The sequence below is a fragment of the Tachysurus vachellii genome, chromosome 10 (genome assembly GCF_030014155.1).
Source record: "Tachysurus vachellii isolate PV-2020 chromosome 10, HZAU_Pvac_v1, whole genome shotgun sequence".
Lineage (NCBI taxonomy): Eukaryota > Metazoa > Chordata > Actinopteri > Siluriformes > Bagridae > Tachysurus > Tachysurus vachellii.
The window spans coordinates 6,223,291-6,237,418 of NC_083469.1; the positions used below are offsets into that span (position 1 = coordinate 6,223,291).

At 40.1% G+C, this 14,128-nt stretch overlaps 1 protein-coding gene across 7 annotated transcripts in view; it reads left to right on the forward strand.

The window, feature by feature from the left end:
• hspa12a (heat shock protein 12A) overlaps window positions 1-10,405 on the forward strand; it is a 45,510-nt gene extending 35,105 nt beyond the window's left edge. For all 7 annotated transcript variants that reach the window (XM_060879342.1, XM_060879346.1, XM_060879343.1 and 4 more), the window contains 3 exons: window positions 250-508; window positions 2,100-2,203; window positions 4,107-10,405. In XM_060879342.1, coding sequence (XP_060735325.1) covers window positions 250-508; window positions 2,100-2,203; window positions 4,107-4,744 — 1,001 coding nt within the window. In that variant the 3' untranslated portion in view covers window positions 4,745-10,405. The remainder of the gene's footprint in view (window positions 1-249; window positions 509-2,099; window positions 2,204-4,106) is intronic.
• The last annotated feature ends 3,723 nt before the right edge of the window (window positions 10,406-14,128 follow it).

Consider the following 14,128-nt stretch of genomic DNA (forward strand, 5'->3'; position numbering starts at 1 on the left):
TTGTCTTAATATAAAATAATGTGTTTTTGTATAATAATAAGTGTAAATGATTTTTTTAATCACCCAGGACCTCTGAGAATTTTATTTTTAAATTATTTTTTAACTTAGAGTTTTCTCTCGTAATCTTTTCCGATAATTTTGAAGCTGGCTATATTTCTGCAAATGGATTTTGCAGCATCACTATAAAACAACCTGTGTTTGTATTGATTTAGCTGTCTTCTCTCTCTCTCTCTCTCTCTCTCTCTGCAGGAGGTCCATATGGTTCAATCGGCGTTGACTATGAATTTGAGCAGCTACTCTGCAAGATCTTCGGTCAGGACTTTATTGATCAGTTTAAGATAAAGCGGCCGGCTGCGTGGGTGGATCTCATGATAGCATTCGAGTCCCGCAAGAGAGCTGCAGCCCCTGATCGCTCCAACCCTCTAAACATCAACCTGCCCTTCTCTTTCATCGACTACTATAAGAAGTATCGCGGCCACAGCGTGGAGCACGCGCTGCGTAAGAGCAAGTGAGTGGGCGGAGTCACAGGGTCCGGTCTCTTCTGTGCTGTTCTGACTTGGTATTAACATCTGTGTCATGTGATCTGAGTGCAGAGCGTTAAGTACAGGGGTGAACGAGGTCAAACTCCTTGCGATCTGATCGCTTCATTTACTTGTAAAGGTGTTCTAAGACACATACTCTATTGCAATATTCATTCTGAAGTGCACTGAGAAAAACTTTTTTGACATGATGTTGGGATTATTGTGTTTCCTGCCTCAGTGGCCTGTCTCAGATAAATTGTCGACTTCCAGACACGCTTCCAAAATTGCTTCATTACAGATGATTTGGACAAAGTGTGTGAACACAGCATTCCTCAGTTACTGACTCCTGGTCTGCGAGGCTTAGGAGTTTGTCAAATGCATTATCATTATAGATAAGGTCAGCTGTGTCAAAGCTGCTTCTTTTTTTTTTTAGTCTAAAGCAGCTCTGCTCAGCGTTTAAAGATAACACAGACTCAAATCCATCACCGTATTGCCCAGTTAAGTGTTAAGCCGTTTGAGTTTTTGCCCTTTTGTTTCAAACCATTAACAAAGGAGGTTTGGGCTAATGGCTTTGGGTGGAAGAATAATGAAAGTTTAAAATGTGACCTAAAGGAGCAGTTAATGGAAAAAGGACAAAACACTAGAACTCAGCATGTCCAAAATGAAACCATACAGTTTGTAATATTGTATTACAAAAACAACCCGACAGTCAGCAAGCTGGTACTGTTGTGTTGTGCTGGTATCAAAATCTGATCATAGGATTGATTTAAACAGGAAAGAATCTATAACTCACAGGAAGTTTGATTATACATCAGACCAGGGGTCGGCAACCCACGGCTCCGGAGCCGCAAGTGGCTCTTTCATCCCTCTGCTGCGGCTCCCTGTAGATTTGGAAAATAAATATTTAATTTTCATTTATTTTATTTTAGTTAGTTAGTTTTTTTTAAAAAAAAAATGTAATTCTAAATTTTAAGATTATGATGCTCTTGTAACATTAAAATAAACCGTGTTTAATTTTTCTGTCACTCAAAATATGCGTCATAACTGCCGACTTGCGAAATCCGACACACAGAAGCAGAGCAAAGAGGACTCAGTTAGACACTGAACATTTTATTTGAAAGTAACCTTCAACCCAGCGTCTTTTTTGTTAAGGTTAGGTCAAACTGTTCAAAATATTTTTGTTTGCCTGCAGAAATATAATTTTGTTTACTCGGTAGCAGTTTATTGATTTCATAAATGCAACACACTACAGTTTTTTCTATACTTTCCATAAAGGTAAAAAACGATATATGCAGTGTTCTCTTCATTTTAGATGTCAAATGGGTTTTGTGGCTCCCTGTGTTTTTTTTTGTTTTTGTTTTTTTTTTTTGTGGGAAACGGGTCCAAATGGCTCTTCGAGTGTTTAAGGTTGCCGACCCCTGCATTAGACGTTATCACATTAACATGCATTAAGATTTGACAAATTAAGCTATCTTGACTCTCTTAATGTTATGTTTCTCTTCAATATCTAAATGATTGGTACATGAGTGATAATATGAGTAATATTGCTTTACTCTGTGATTCTGGCTGTCTGTACAGTGTGGACTTTGTAAAGTGGTCATCTCAGGGCATGTTGAGGATGAGTCCGGATGCCATGAACGCTCTGTTTAAACCCACCATCGATCACATCATCCAGCACCTCAGTAAGTGTTCAACTATAGTCTCCTTCTCTTGCTTGTATTGAGGAACAGAATTGGTCAGTTAGTGCTCTACTATTTAAGCCAAGATCCAGCTGTTTACTCACTTTGTTTGTGGTCCTGCACTTTTGCACTATGCTGGTGAGTCTCAAGGATTTTTTCTGTACAGTACCTGTTGATCCAATACTAAGGAAGGAAAATACAGCATGAATTTCTGCCATAAAAAGGATGTTCAGTGCAACAGCATTTTTCAGGAACTGCATAGTGACAGACCTGGCTTCATGCCTGAGAGCACTAGTCTTGTAGTGTTTTGTGTCGTTTGTTTTTCTTTTTATCTTTTGTCTCACACTGTTTGAACCAGGATGCACAGATGCACTTTATGTGGCTAGGACTAACTTACTTAAAGGGGGGGTCTCCAATGTTTGAGAAATGCTTGTCGGGACGACAAACTAAACAAAAATCAAAACAAACGTGTAGCCAATGAGCAGAAAGGGGCGTGTCTTGTCAGTATGGGCAGAGAGAGTGTTCAGTGCGCATGTGTGACATTAGCAGAAAGCAGTTTTAACATTGACATGGAGGATAAAAACAAAGAAAGAAAGCGAAGAAAGGCTTACGATAAGGTAAGAAGTAGGACCCGTGTTAATATAACACTTTAACCTTCCAGAGTTAGGATATGTAAAGGAAGAATTTCACTGTGCTGTAATGTATATTTGATAAAAATAAAGCCTTCTGCTTCTTCAAATGTGCTTACTTAAACATGCTTAATATGTCAGTACTTCTAATTGGTTAGCAGGTTTGCTTTCATCATTGTGTGTATGTGGACTTTGTATGTTCCCCCTTTGCTCCGAGTACTCCGGTTTCCTCCCCCAGTCCTAGGTCATTCATTGTAGGTTGCTGACTGGTATCTCTGAATTGTCCGTAGTGTGTGTGTGCGCGAGTGTGTGTGATTGTGCCATGCAATAGATTGGCATTCTGTCAGGGTGTACCACACCTCCTGGAATAGGCTACAGGTTTTCTGCAATGATGCTACAGGACAGATAAGCGGTTGGATGGATAGAGGGAGAGAGGGATGGGTGGATGGATGGATGGGTGGATGGGCGGACCTTGTCTAAAGTTACAATTTGCCTTTGTAGCTTCAAATTGAACCCCAGAGCACTACGTTAATAGAAAAGTCATACATCTTGTAGTCTGCTTTCTGGCAATTATGGCATTTGAACTCAACCCTTTAAGTCACAGCTCACTAACATCACCCACTGATTTAGTACAAATTCTAAAGGAGTTTATCTCATGCAGTGTTTGTATATGTTTAGTCTTTGTAAAAGTGACATGACTATAATCACTTCACGTAAATACCTTCATAGACAGAAGAATTCTGGAAATTTCTATCAGAAATGGCTATTAATGAGACGCCCAAGGAGACGGACATCATATCTTTCTTAAAGTGTTACTTATTTTTTGTTCTTTACCCTAGACAGAGGTGCTTGATGAGGAACATATTTATTTACTTGTCTCTGCCTGCAACATGTTGACCCACTTGTATACATGACATTAAAGTAGAGCAAATGTCTCTCTCTTTTTTTTTTTTTAAGAGTAATTTAAATTGGAAATAAATTCAGATTTGCTTTTTCCATCCACATAGAACAGATGAAGGCAAAGCTCTAAACTAAGTGTGATGCATGTGGTCTCAGTTCATTAAGTCGGTCAGGATGTAGGTCACTCTGCTTCTCAGTGGGCTGCTCTGTGATGTCATATCAGAAATAAAACATAATCAGTACTGCTGTGTTGCATTTTAGTAACTTGTTCCTAGTCTTGATAAAGCAAGAGGAAATGATGAAAAGAATGTTTATTTCTAAAGAAAGTTATTTTTTTTTTATATGTGCATTAAATTGATATTTTTTCTTCCCCATAGAGGAGCTGTTTGAGAGGCCCGAGGTGACCGATATCAAGTTCCTTTTCTTGGTGGGTGGATTTGCCGAGTCGGCGCTCCTGCAGAAGGCGGTGCAAGACATGTTGCAGGGAGGGAGCCGTGTCATCATCCCACACGACGTGGGTCTGACCATACTGAAGGGAGCCGTGCTGTTTGGATTGGACCCGAGCGTGATCAGGGTACGCCGCTCGCCACTCACCTACGGCGTGGGTGTGCTCAACCGCTTTGTGGAAGGGAAGCATCCACCTGAGAAGCTTCTGGTACGTGACGGCACCCGCTGGTGCACCGATGTCTTCGACACGTTCATATCAGCTGACCAGTCGGTGGCGCTGGGTGAAACGGTGAAGCGCAGCTACACACCAGCCAAACCCTCCCAGCAGGTCATCGTCATCCACGTGTACTGCTCAGAGCGGGAGCGTGTAGGCTTCATCTCAGACGCAGGCGTGCGAAAGTGTGGCACCTTGCGCCTTGATGTCAGTGGCACAGAAAGTCCGGCAGCGGGGGTACGCCGCGAGATCCAGACGCTCATGCAGTTCGGCGACACCGAGATCCGAGCAATGGCCATTGATGTGGCCACTAATCGCATGGTCAAGGCTAGCATCGACTTCCTTGGCCAGTGAGAGGAAGTGAAGGGGAGAAAATGAAGATGTATTTAACATTGCACCAGCCCTTTAGCTGGAGATCTGCTTTCCTACAGAATTTAGCTCCAGTTCATTATGAATACAGCTGATTCAGCCTATCGTGTCGTCCTGAGCGTACTGAGAAATCAGAGATTATTCTATTATATTAAGGTTGGAAAGTGGATCTCCAGGAAAGGCTGCTCGTGAATTACAGCAAATTATAGACAGCAGTAACTTAAAGGAAACTCCAGTATCTTTTAACCTGATCTCTATCCAGTACATCTGTAGTGTCTGTGTTATTAACACAGCTTAGAAATTCAGCTTGAGCTTGATTTAAAAAAATAAAAATTAAAAAATTAAAAAAATAAAGTTCCTACCCCTGGTCCTGGAGAACCTCCTGTTTTGGACATTTTAGTGTCTTTGGTGCGCTAACACGCTTCAAGTGAAGAAGGGCTGTTAATGAGCTGACTAGTTGAATCACATTTGTTAGGGCTAAAATGTGAAGAACAGGAGGTTCTCCAGGACCAGTGCTCTACAGGAAATCCTGTTTGCTCAAACACTTCTAATAGAAAAGTCTCAGGCAGTTGTTAGTAAAGTGGTTTGTAAACAGGCATGTGCGGATTATTCACTGTCTAGGTATACGGTTGTGTTTTAAACTTTATTACTCATGAAGTTCGTTAACATCTGCCCTGTTATAAGTGTGTCGCGAGTGAACAGGTTTTCTATTCTTCTAACCATGCAAAGAAAAGCTACAACATTGTTATATGTAAACACACACGTAGGACTTAAGAGTAGAGATTTGGATGGAACATGCAGGAGTTTTCCTTTAACAGTTGCTGTGTATTATCTGAAACTGGAGGATCTGCAGCAGGTTTCCACTGTACCAACAGTGTAGGCTGTTTTTCTGATTTTACTGTGGGTTCATTTATTGACCTCCTAATCCTATACCACTTTTTTTTCTTTAAAAAAAAAAACTAACAATCTAGTCAAGGGTTAAAAGAATGTGAGCTGCATTACATGTTTCCTGAACAACTTTTGCACACTCATGTAATTGCATCTAGCTGGTTCATGTCGCGCCTGCTCTTTTTTTTCTTTCACCTGATCAGATAGATGCTTTTTAAACGCTGGTGATTGCGTAGCTGGGACTGCAGGAAAAGTATGTGGTTTTCCTTGCTGTTTGGTCTTTAAGGGAAAGAGTAGATAAGCCAGGCTTTGGTGAGTTTAGCTGGATTTTAAGAAAGATAAGATATACCTTTATTCGTCCCACAATGAGGAAATTTCTCAAAAGGGTTATAGCTTCCAGTTGTCCTGTAGATTCTGGCTATTTAAAGAGTATTTGACCAAGCACATTGTCTTTATCTAGCAAGTAAAGATCCTGATCTGATCCTTTTCCTGGAAATCTAAACTGCAGAAAAACTCAATATAAGACTGTATAGTGGCATGTATCTGATAAAACTCACACACACCTTTGAGGTTGCCAGAAATGGTCGATAACATCAACACCACCCTCTTTAAATCAAGCTCTGGACTTAGTTTCTACTAATGCAATGTTTTACAACATTGTAACTACGGCAGCACATATACTAAAATTGGAACGATACAGAGATTAGTATGGCCCCGGGATGTGGTAGCTCAGTGGTTAAGGTGTTGGGCTACTGATCGGAAGGTCATGGGTTCGAACACCAGGTCCACCAGGCTGCCACTGTTGGGCCCCTGAGCAAGGCCCTTAACCCTCGGTTACTCAGTTGTAAGTCATTCTGGATAAGGGTGTCTGCTAAATGCCGTAAATGTACAAAGAACTAGTAGTCAGAAGTGGTAAAGTTTATTTAACCAAGATTAAAACTTATTGAGATTCAGTCTCTTTTACAAGAGTGACCTATACAAAAAAGCAGCAAAAAGACACAAACACAATAAATACAAAATAAAAACAACATATAATTACATTTAAGTTATTTGATAAATAAGTGTCACAAATTCACCCAGTGAAGGATCACAGGACGCTTTAACTATAAGTTGTTCCATGTTGATGAGGCATTAAAGTTAAAGCCAACTTTAAAGCTAACTTTTCCCACTCAGACCTAACATGAGGAACAGCAAGCTGCTAATAATGCATAACTATCTAATACTAGATGAATCAAGAGCTTTCGGGATGAAATGATAACTTAATTTTTACCATGCAATGAAACCTGACCTACATTTAAAGTTCAGAATCTTCCACAGAGACACAACTCTGCTTAAGCACTTCAACCCGAGTCCAAGTAGCAGTTCAATCCGGAGGTTTGAATACTACACGATAAACCGAATACATGCATTAAGGTATTTTTCTTTTAATTGTTTTAAAGCTGTATTTAATTATTTACCTCAGAATTCCTGAAACGGTTGCAGTCCCAGTCCGATGCAGCTGAATACACACATCCTGTTGGGTGGAGAAAAAAAAAAAAAGATGTGAACATTTCATTTACCAGCTGTGTCTCTGAGCCACCATCTCAGTCTTAACCCTGTTTCTTCTTTTATTAATTTAAAGGAAATCGTGGAGTAACTAGAGTAAAAACTGAAAGGAAAGGGGGGTGAGGAATGCTGTAGATGGTCCTGAGAGATTAAAGGAATGAAAGTGATAAAATACGGGGATGTTTAGGACTTTCATAGTTTCTTCATTCGTGTCGAGTTTTCTGGCTCAGCAAATATCTGACGTTACTGCAGGCTCGAGGAGCAAAAAGTCGACGTGGAACCGATCAAACCTCAGCTGTTAGTAGCAGAGCTCTGAGCTCATCCTTACAGCACAGACGCTAAAACACGACAAAAAACACGACGCGATCCAAGCTAGTGAAACTACATCCAGTGTACCTTACAGTTTGTTTGAACTTTTTTTATTTTCATTCTTTGATCATCGGTGCTCAGAGATTGTGTTTGTCTATATAGTATAGTATTGTCTATAATAAGGACTAACATTGTTTGTTTGTTTGTTTTTTTTCACTAACATCATACTCGGTCTTGCCACATTTTAGGTCAGTAAATTGCGCTGAGGTGGGAAAAATATTGGAATCCACAAATCCTGGAATGTGAATTTATTATTATTATTATTATTATTATTATTATTTTGTTCATTAGGCGGTGCAGGAGAAGCTGCTCGCCACATTTTGGAGAGAGTGGAGTGTGAACATAGCCATCGCAGTGTGCTTGTTGCCTTTAGCAGTCTCGCTCGGCAGAAACGAGAAAGACACTGACCTTGATTTTATTTGTTCAGTTTCCTTTTGTATTCTTGATTTTTATTTCGAATTGGCGAAAAGTCGCCATTTATTTCTGTAAATACCATATTTAAAGATATTGTACAGATTTTTAGAGTTGAGTTTGTGCTGTTTTAGCAGCTTGCGGAGCAGAGGGTGTATGAGTGCTAGCTTGCGTGCGTGTATGTGCTTCGAGTTGTCTTCACTCTCACCAGCCTTTGCACACACACACACACACACACAGAGAAACATTCACATAGCAGATGTCCTTGAGAGAATCTGCTTGTCTGTAGAAAACTACAAGAAAATAAAGACTTGAAACCTTCATTGCTATAGATATATACATATATAACAAAAAAAAAGATTCGAGGTCAGGAGAATTAGAGAGGACCTGATTTGGCTGTGTTTAAGGTCTGTAGCTTTATCTTCTTAGCTTTATCGTACTGTGCATCAATCCAGAGGAGAAACAGAGGTACTGCTGCTTTTAAGTCAGACCCTAATTTGATTAAGAATTGGTGCAAAACATCCGTACCGGCCAAATCGATCAGACGATAAATGACGAGCAATAAGGTATAATAATGTTTATATCATGCGCTGCCTGTGCTACGCTGCAGCTCGGTCCGCATCCGAGCCTAAAGCTATATGTATGAATATACTGTACAATGAAGAAAACTTCAACAAGCCTTTTAAACTACTCACACTGATTCATTTAACTAAACAAGTGTTAATCTGCTGTGGAAATTTGTGTATTGCAGTGTTTATAAAAACAAAACAAAGGTGAGCCAGCATGAGAGGCCTTTTCTTTCTCATATGATCACATTTGATATTAAAAGTTATTAGGCGCTAATATTTGATTCTTAAAGAGCTGATAAATCGAGCTGCTTCACGCTAATGCGACTTTATGTATTTGCAATACTGAAAGAGAGAGAGAGAGAGAGAATCACTGTCTCTGTTTATCAACGCTTATAAAAGTCAATATATTTGCTCAGTATAAAACCTGTATTAGTACTAGCTTTATTACAGTATTAAAATTTAACCTCAGTTCACCTGGTGACTCGTTTTCTGAAATCCTTGCTGAAACTGAGTACCATGAAGAACACTTAAACAGCCTGGACGCCGCCTCTCGTTTTAGAAACACGTGTACGTCGCAAAGTTGCTTAACTTGATTGCATTTGCTAGGTTACTGATATAATCATCAACTTCAGTGACACAATTTGCATGTGTAACTACAGAGACTAGCAAAAAGGGATAAACAAACCTATATTTTCGCTGCCATTGGCTGTGCATGCTAAACAGGAAGTGACATAAACGGCTTAAACATGCACACACTAAGACTAACCTGTACTTGTATTATTTCATGACCGAGTGAGGACTGGGAAGTTTCTCACTTCTCAGTTAGGAGAAAAAAACCTGAAAACAAATATTTGGTTTATGAATCTCACCCTGGAAAGTTCGACTTTGTGATAAGCTCCAGCTTCATATACCGATTTCAACATGGTGACATCTATAACACAATGAAAGTGTTTCCTGTCTTTTAGGCAACATTGTGAGTCTGTTTGTGTTTGATGTTTTAGCACTGATGTCTCGAAATACATCACTCGAATCTCTAACTCATCTTGTGGCATAATTATCAAACTGTATCAAACACCTTCATGTTCTAATGCTATTTCAAAATAAAGATTAACTTTAAACAGTTGACAAAAAACATTGAGATCAAGTTCCATGTCCTTGGGGTCATGAACACAGCAATACACACACTTGCATGTACTCTCTCACTGCATACACACTTCAAAACTGAACTAGCCTTTTTTGCTGTCTTTGCTAGCTAGTTTCCGTTCCTCTTTTGTGACATACTGTAACAAGGTATTGTTTTGAAACCTTTGTCTGATGCCACATGTTCCCAGATGCCATTGTCACTCCTGCTAGCCTTGCATGCTAAAGAGGAAGTGAGAACCTTATACACACACATACAGTACACACACTACAGGAATCATGACATTATGGAGATGAAGATTTTCCTACTGAACTCTCACCATGCTGCCACTTAGTGTTACGCTATCAAACCATGTGCTGCCTCTTTATACTCTCGCTAATGCAGTGTTTCACTTATGCAGGAAAAGACAGATCATTCATAGCCACTGTTTCTATTCTGTTCTCTATGCCATGCTACGTCCTGATTGTTTAATGCCTTTTTTTCCCTTGCTGGAGTCTGAATGCTGCTCAGCCAGTGGACGCTGCTTTAAACAGCATACATAAACACATTGAACCCCATCACACATCACTTCCTGTGTTCTGTCCTGTATCCTACTCCTACGCTGTCTCCTGTGGTCACTTCACAGCTTCTTCTCCCGCTGTTTGCACACAAAATAGTAGGTTACAACTGTATTACAACCAATGCCAAGTACCCAAACTGTCCTCCAATAAAATATCTGTATCAAAAAAAAAGACTTTTTTTTTCTCCTTCCCCTCCCACCCTGTCAATGTGACTGAAATCAGTCACTCTGTAATGAGTTTAGGGTTTCTAGAACTATAACAAACATTGTGATAACAAACAAAGTGGACAGTTCTCAATATTCCTTTGTAATAGATAGCAATCTTTTCATGATTTTCCACAAGCTGTCAGGAAAAGGCTGCGTCTCTGGGGAAAACAGAATCAAGAGCCAAACACAGGAAGACAGACCAGGGTTTTATTAGAAAACTAACAGACAGGAAAACACTAGAGGAAAACTGAGCAACTAAAACAAAACAAGATACAAGAAAACCAAAAATATGAACTGGAGAACACAAGGACTCTAACTCTAACCCACACGAGACAACAGGTATAAATAGTGGAGGTAATTAGTGAAACATGAGGTTTAGGTGTGCAGAGACAGGAACGGGATACGGATCAGGCAGGGCAAACATGTTGAGGAACAAAGGAAAGGGTCAGACATCAAGGGTAACAGGTGTCTGATATAACAAGCAGAAGCACTTACAAGGCAAACTGACCTGGAACTCCAAAGATATATCATCAATGAGTAAGCCATCAGTTGTATAAATCATTAGAGTTTATAAAGTTAATACTATAGTAAACGATGCTGTTATAATGACTCCATATAGCAGTGTGCATTATGTCTATGCCAATCAGACATAACCTTAAATCCACCTGCTTGATACTTTGAAGGTTCTCCACCGAAGCAGCTCTGACCCATGCAGTAAGCTGCGTTCTAGCTCCTATTTGACCATTTATCAGCAATTTGTGCTACAGCAGTTTTTCTGTGAGATCAGCTCCTTCTCTCCATGCATATCAGTGAGCTTTGGGTTTGTTTACTAGTTGTTCTTTCTTGGACCACTTTTGGAAGGTACTCACCACTGCACCCCAAAGGACAACCCAAAAGACCTAGCCATCGCATCTTAAGGTAAGGTAAGGTAAGGTAAACTTTTATTGTCCCCAGTAGGGACATTTGTCTTGGGCCATCACCCATGCTGCAATCATACAGTACACACTTTAGACAGATACAATTCACAAGATATTGAATACATAAAATAGTAACTATGTCCTTCCCCTATTTAACAGCTTCACAGACACTGGGATAAAAGAGTTTTTAAATCTATTTAATCTGCAGCGAGGAACTCTGAACCTCCTGCCTCAACCCATACTCCATATTCAAAACAGGGGAAAAATCACAGACAATCCTCTCAGCGTGTCTTACAGTGGCATGTTCGTACATAGTTTGCAGTGGTCTCAATTCTTTCACTCCTATAATTTTCCAAGCGGTATGTATCATTCGGGGGGGCACGGTGGCTTAGTGGTTAGCACGTTCGCCTCACACCTCCAGGGTCGGGGTTCGATTCTCGCCTCCGCCTTGTGTGTGGAGTTTGCATGTTCTCCCCGTGCCTCGGGGGTTTCCTCCAGGTACTCTGGTTTCCTCCACCGGTCCAAAGACATGCATGGTAGGTTGATTGGCATCTCTGGAAAATTGTCCGTAGTGTGTGAGTGTGAGTGAATGAGTGTGTGTGTGCCCTGTGATGGGTTGGCACTCCGTCCAGGGTGTATCCTGCCTTGATGCCCGATGACGCCTGAGATAGGCACAGGCTCCCCGTGACCCGAGGTAGTTCGGATAAGCGGTAGAAAATGAATGAATGTATCATTCGTATCAGCTTTGATCTCGATTTCACAGATAGATTCCCAAACCATACTGTGATACAGTACCTGATTAAACTCTCAATTACTGCCTGGTAAAAGATTACCATAAATCTTTGGTCAACCCCATGGACTCTCAGACGACGTAAAAAATGCAATCTTTGTTGAGTCTTACTACAAAGATTATCCACATGTATCTGCCATGTTAGTGAGTCATCAAAAAAGACACCAAGGTATTTGTATGATGAGACCTGTACTACATTTTGATTGTGGATGCTCAGTGTCCTGTGATCACCCACTCCTCTAGGATCAAACACCATTTACTTTGTCTTACCTACATTACCTAGGTGGTTGCTATCACACCAGTTCTCAAAACCTCTAATCTCTGAAAAATATTCAGACCTTTCTCCATCCTTTTTTAATAACCCCAAGATTGCAGTATCATCTGAGAATTTAATAATATAATTATTGGGGTAGCACCTTCTGCACTCATCTGTATACAGAGTGAACAACACCGGTGAACTAACACAACCCTGAGGGGCTCCAGTACTCAGAGTTCTAACTTCAGAGAGTGTTCCATTAACACTAACCTGCTGCGTACGGTTGGTTAAAAAGGAGTGATACCATTTAATAATAAGAGGGTGGACTTGAAGATCCATTAACCTCTTAGTTAAAAGATGCGGCTGCAGCATGTTGAAAGCTGAACTAAAATCTTAAGAACACAAGACGTGCATATGAGCTAGTATCCTCTAGATGTCTATTTATTAAATGTGTGATGGTTATAGAGGCATCATCAGTACTTCTATTACTTCTATATGCAAATTGAAATGGATCCAAAACATTGCTAACCTCAGTTTCAATGCAGTTTCAGTTTCAAAGGTCAATGCAACTGGACGATAATCATTCTTCTCCTTACAACTAGCCTTTTTAGGGACAGGAATAATAACAGAACTCTTTCAAATTAAGGGGCCTGTGTGTGTCAACAGACTTCTGGTAGATGGGACACCAGGCTTCTGCTAGTTCTTTACTACACGATTGCAGTAGCCGCCCAGAAATACCATCAGGCCCAGCAGCCTTGCTGGAGCAAACCGTATGCTGATCAATAATTATTTTAGAAGAGTCCAGTCCAGATAAAACTTGGTCCTTTTCAAAGTTACTCACATCTATTTGCTTGGTCATTTTTTCCAACTTTGAGAACTGACTGTTAATCACAGGTGCCACTGTGTTATTCACTTGTTCACCTAACACCTTGGTGTTAATGATATGGCTGATTGGTATATTTATACTAAACATCTAATTAAATGTTAGTCAGAATAACAATGGAAGGTTTGCACCTTTTCCAAATAATAATAATTGGTTACGGGTTTCTTACATTGGCTTCTGTGATGCCAACAGCGATCCATCTCTTCCTTAAAAAGTGATGCAGCAGCACTTTAGTGTTTCAGCTCATTAACCTCATCACCTGAACACTGCTTAAATAGACAAGTTTCAGCTTTCATGCTAATCCTGCAGTATGATGTAATGACATTGCACTAGTCATTAGCTGAGTCTAATCTCTGCCTGAACTCATTGTTATATTGTACTTAGGTTCTGAATCCAGCATTTGGTGTGATCACTACATTTACATGAATGTTCACTATGAGCATCACAGTGGTTTATAATGACATGAATTATACCTCACTGCAGTGCCATCTTGTGAGGAATATGTTTTTATGTGTTTAATAAGCAGGAAAAGTAACCATATAAAGATACACTGAAGCATCTGAATCAAGAACCAGACTTTGACTTATTATTTATCTTTATATGTAATTAATGCTAAGGCTCTCTGTGACACTGGGGTTGATTTGTTAGCGCAGTAATGCTGTATTTTTTGTTTTTCTCTGAGAGAAGTTCAGAGAAGAAGTATTTGCTATGATATTACAGGAGGCATAACTAATAACTGGGGGCACAGTGGCTTAGTGGTTAGCACGTTCGCCTCACACCTCCAGGGTCGGGGGTTCGATTCCCGCCTCCGCCTTGTGTGTGTGGAGTTTTCCT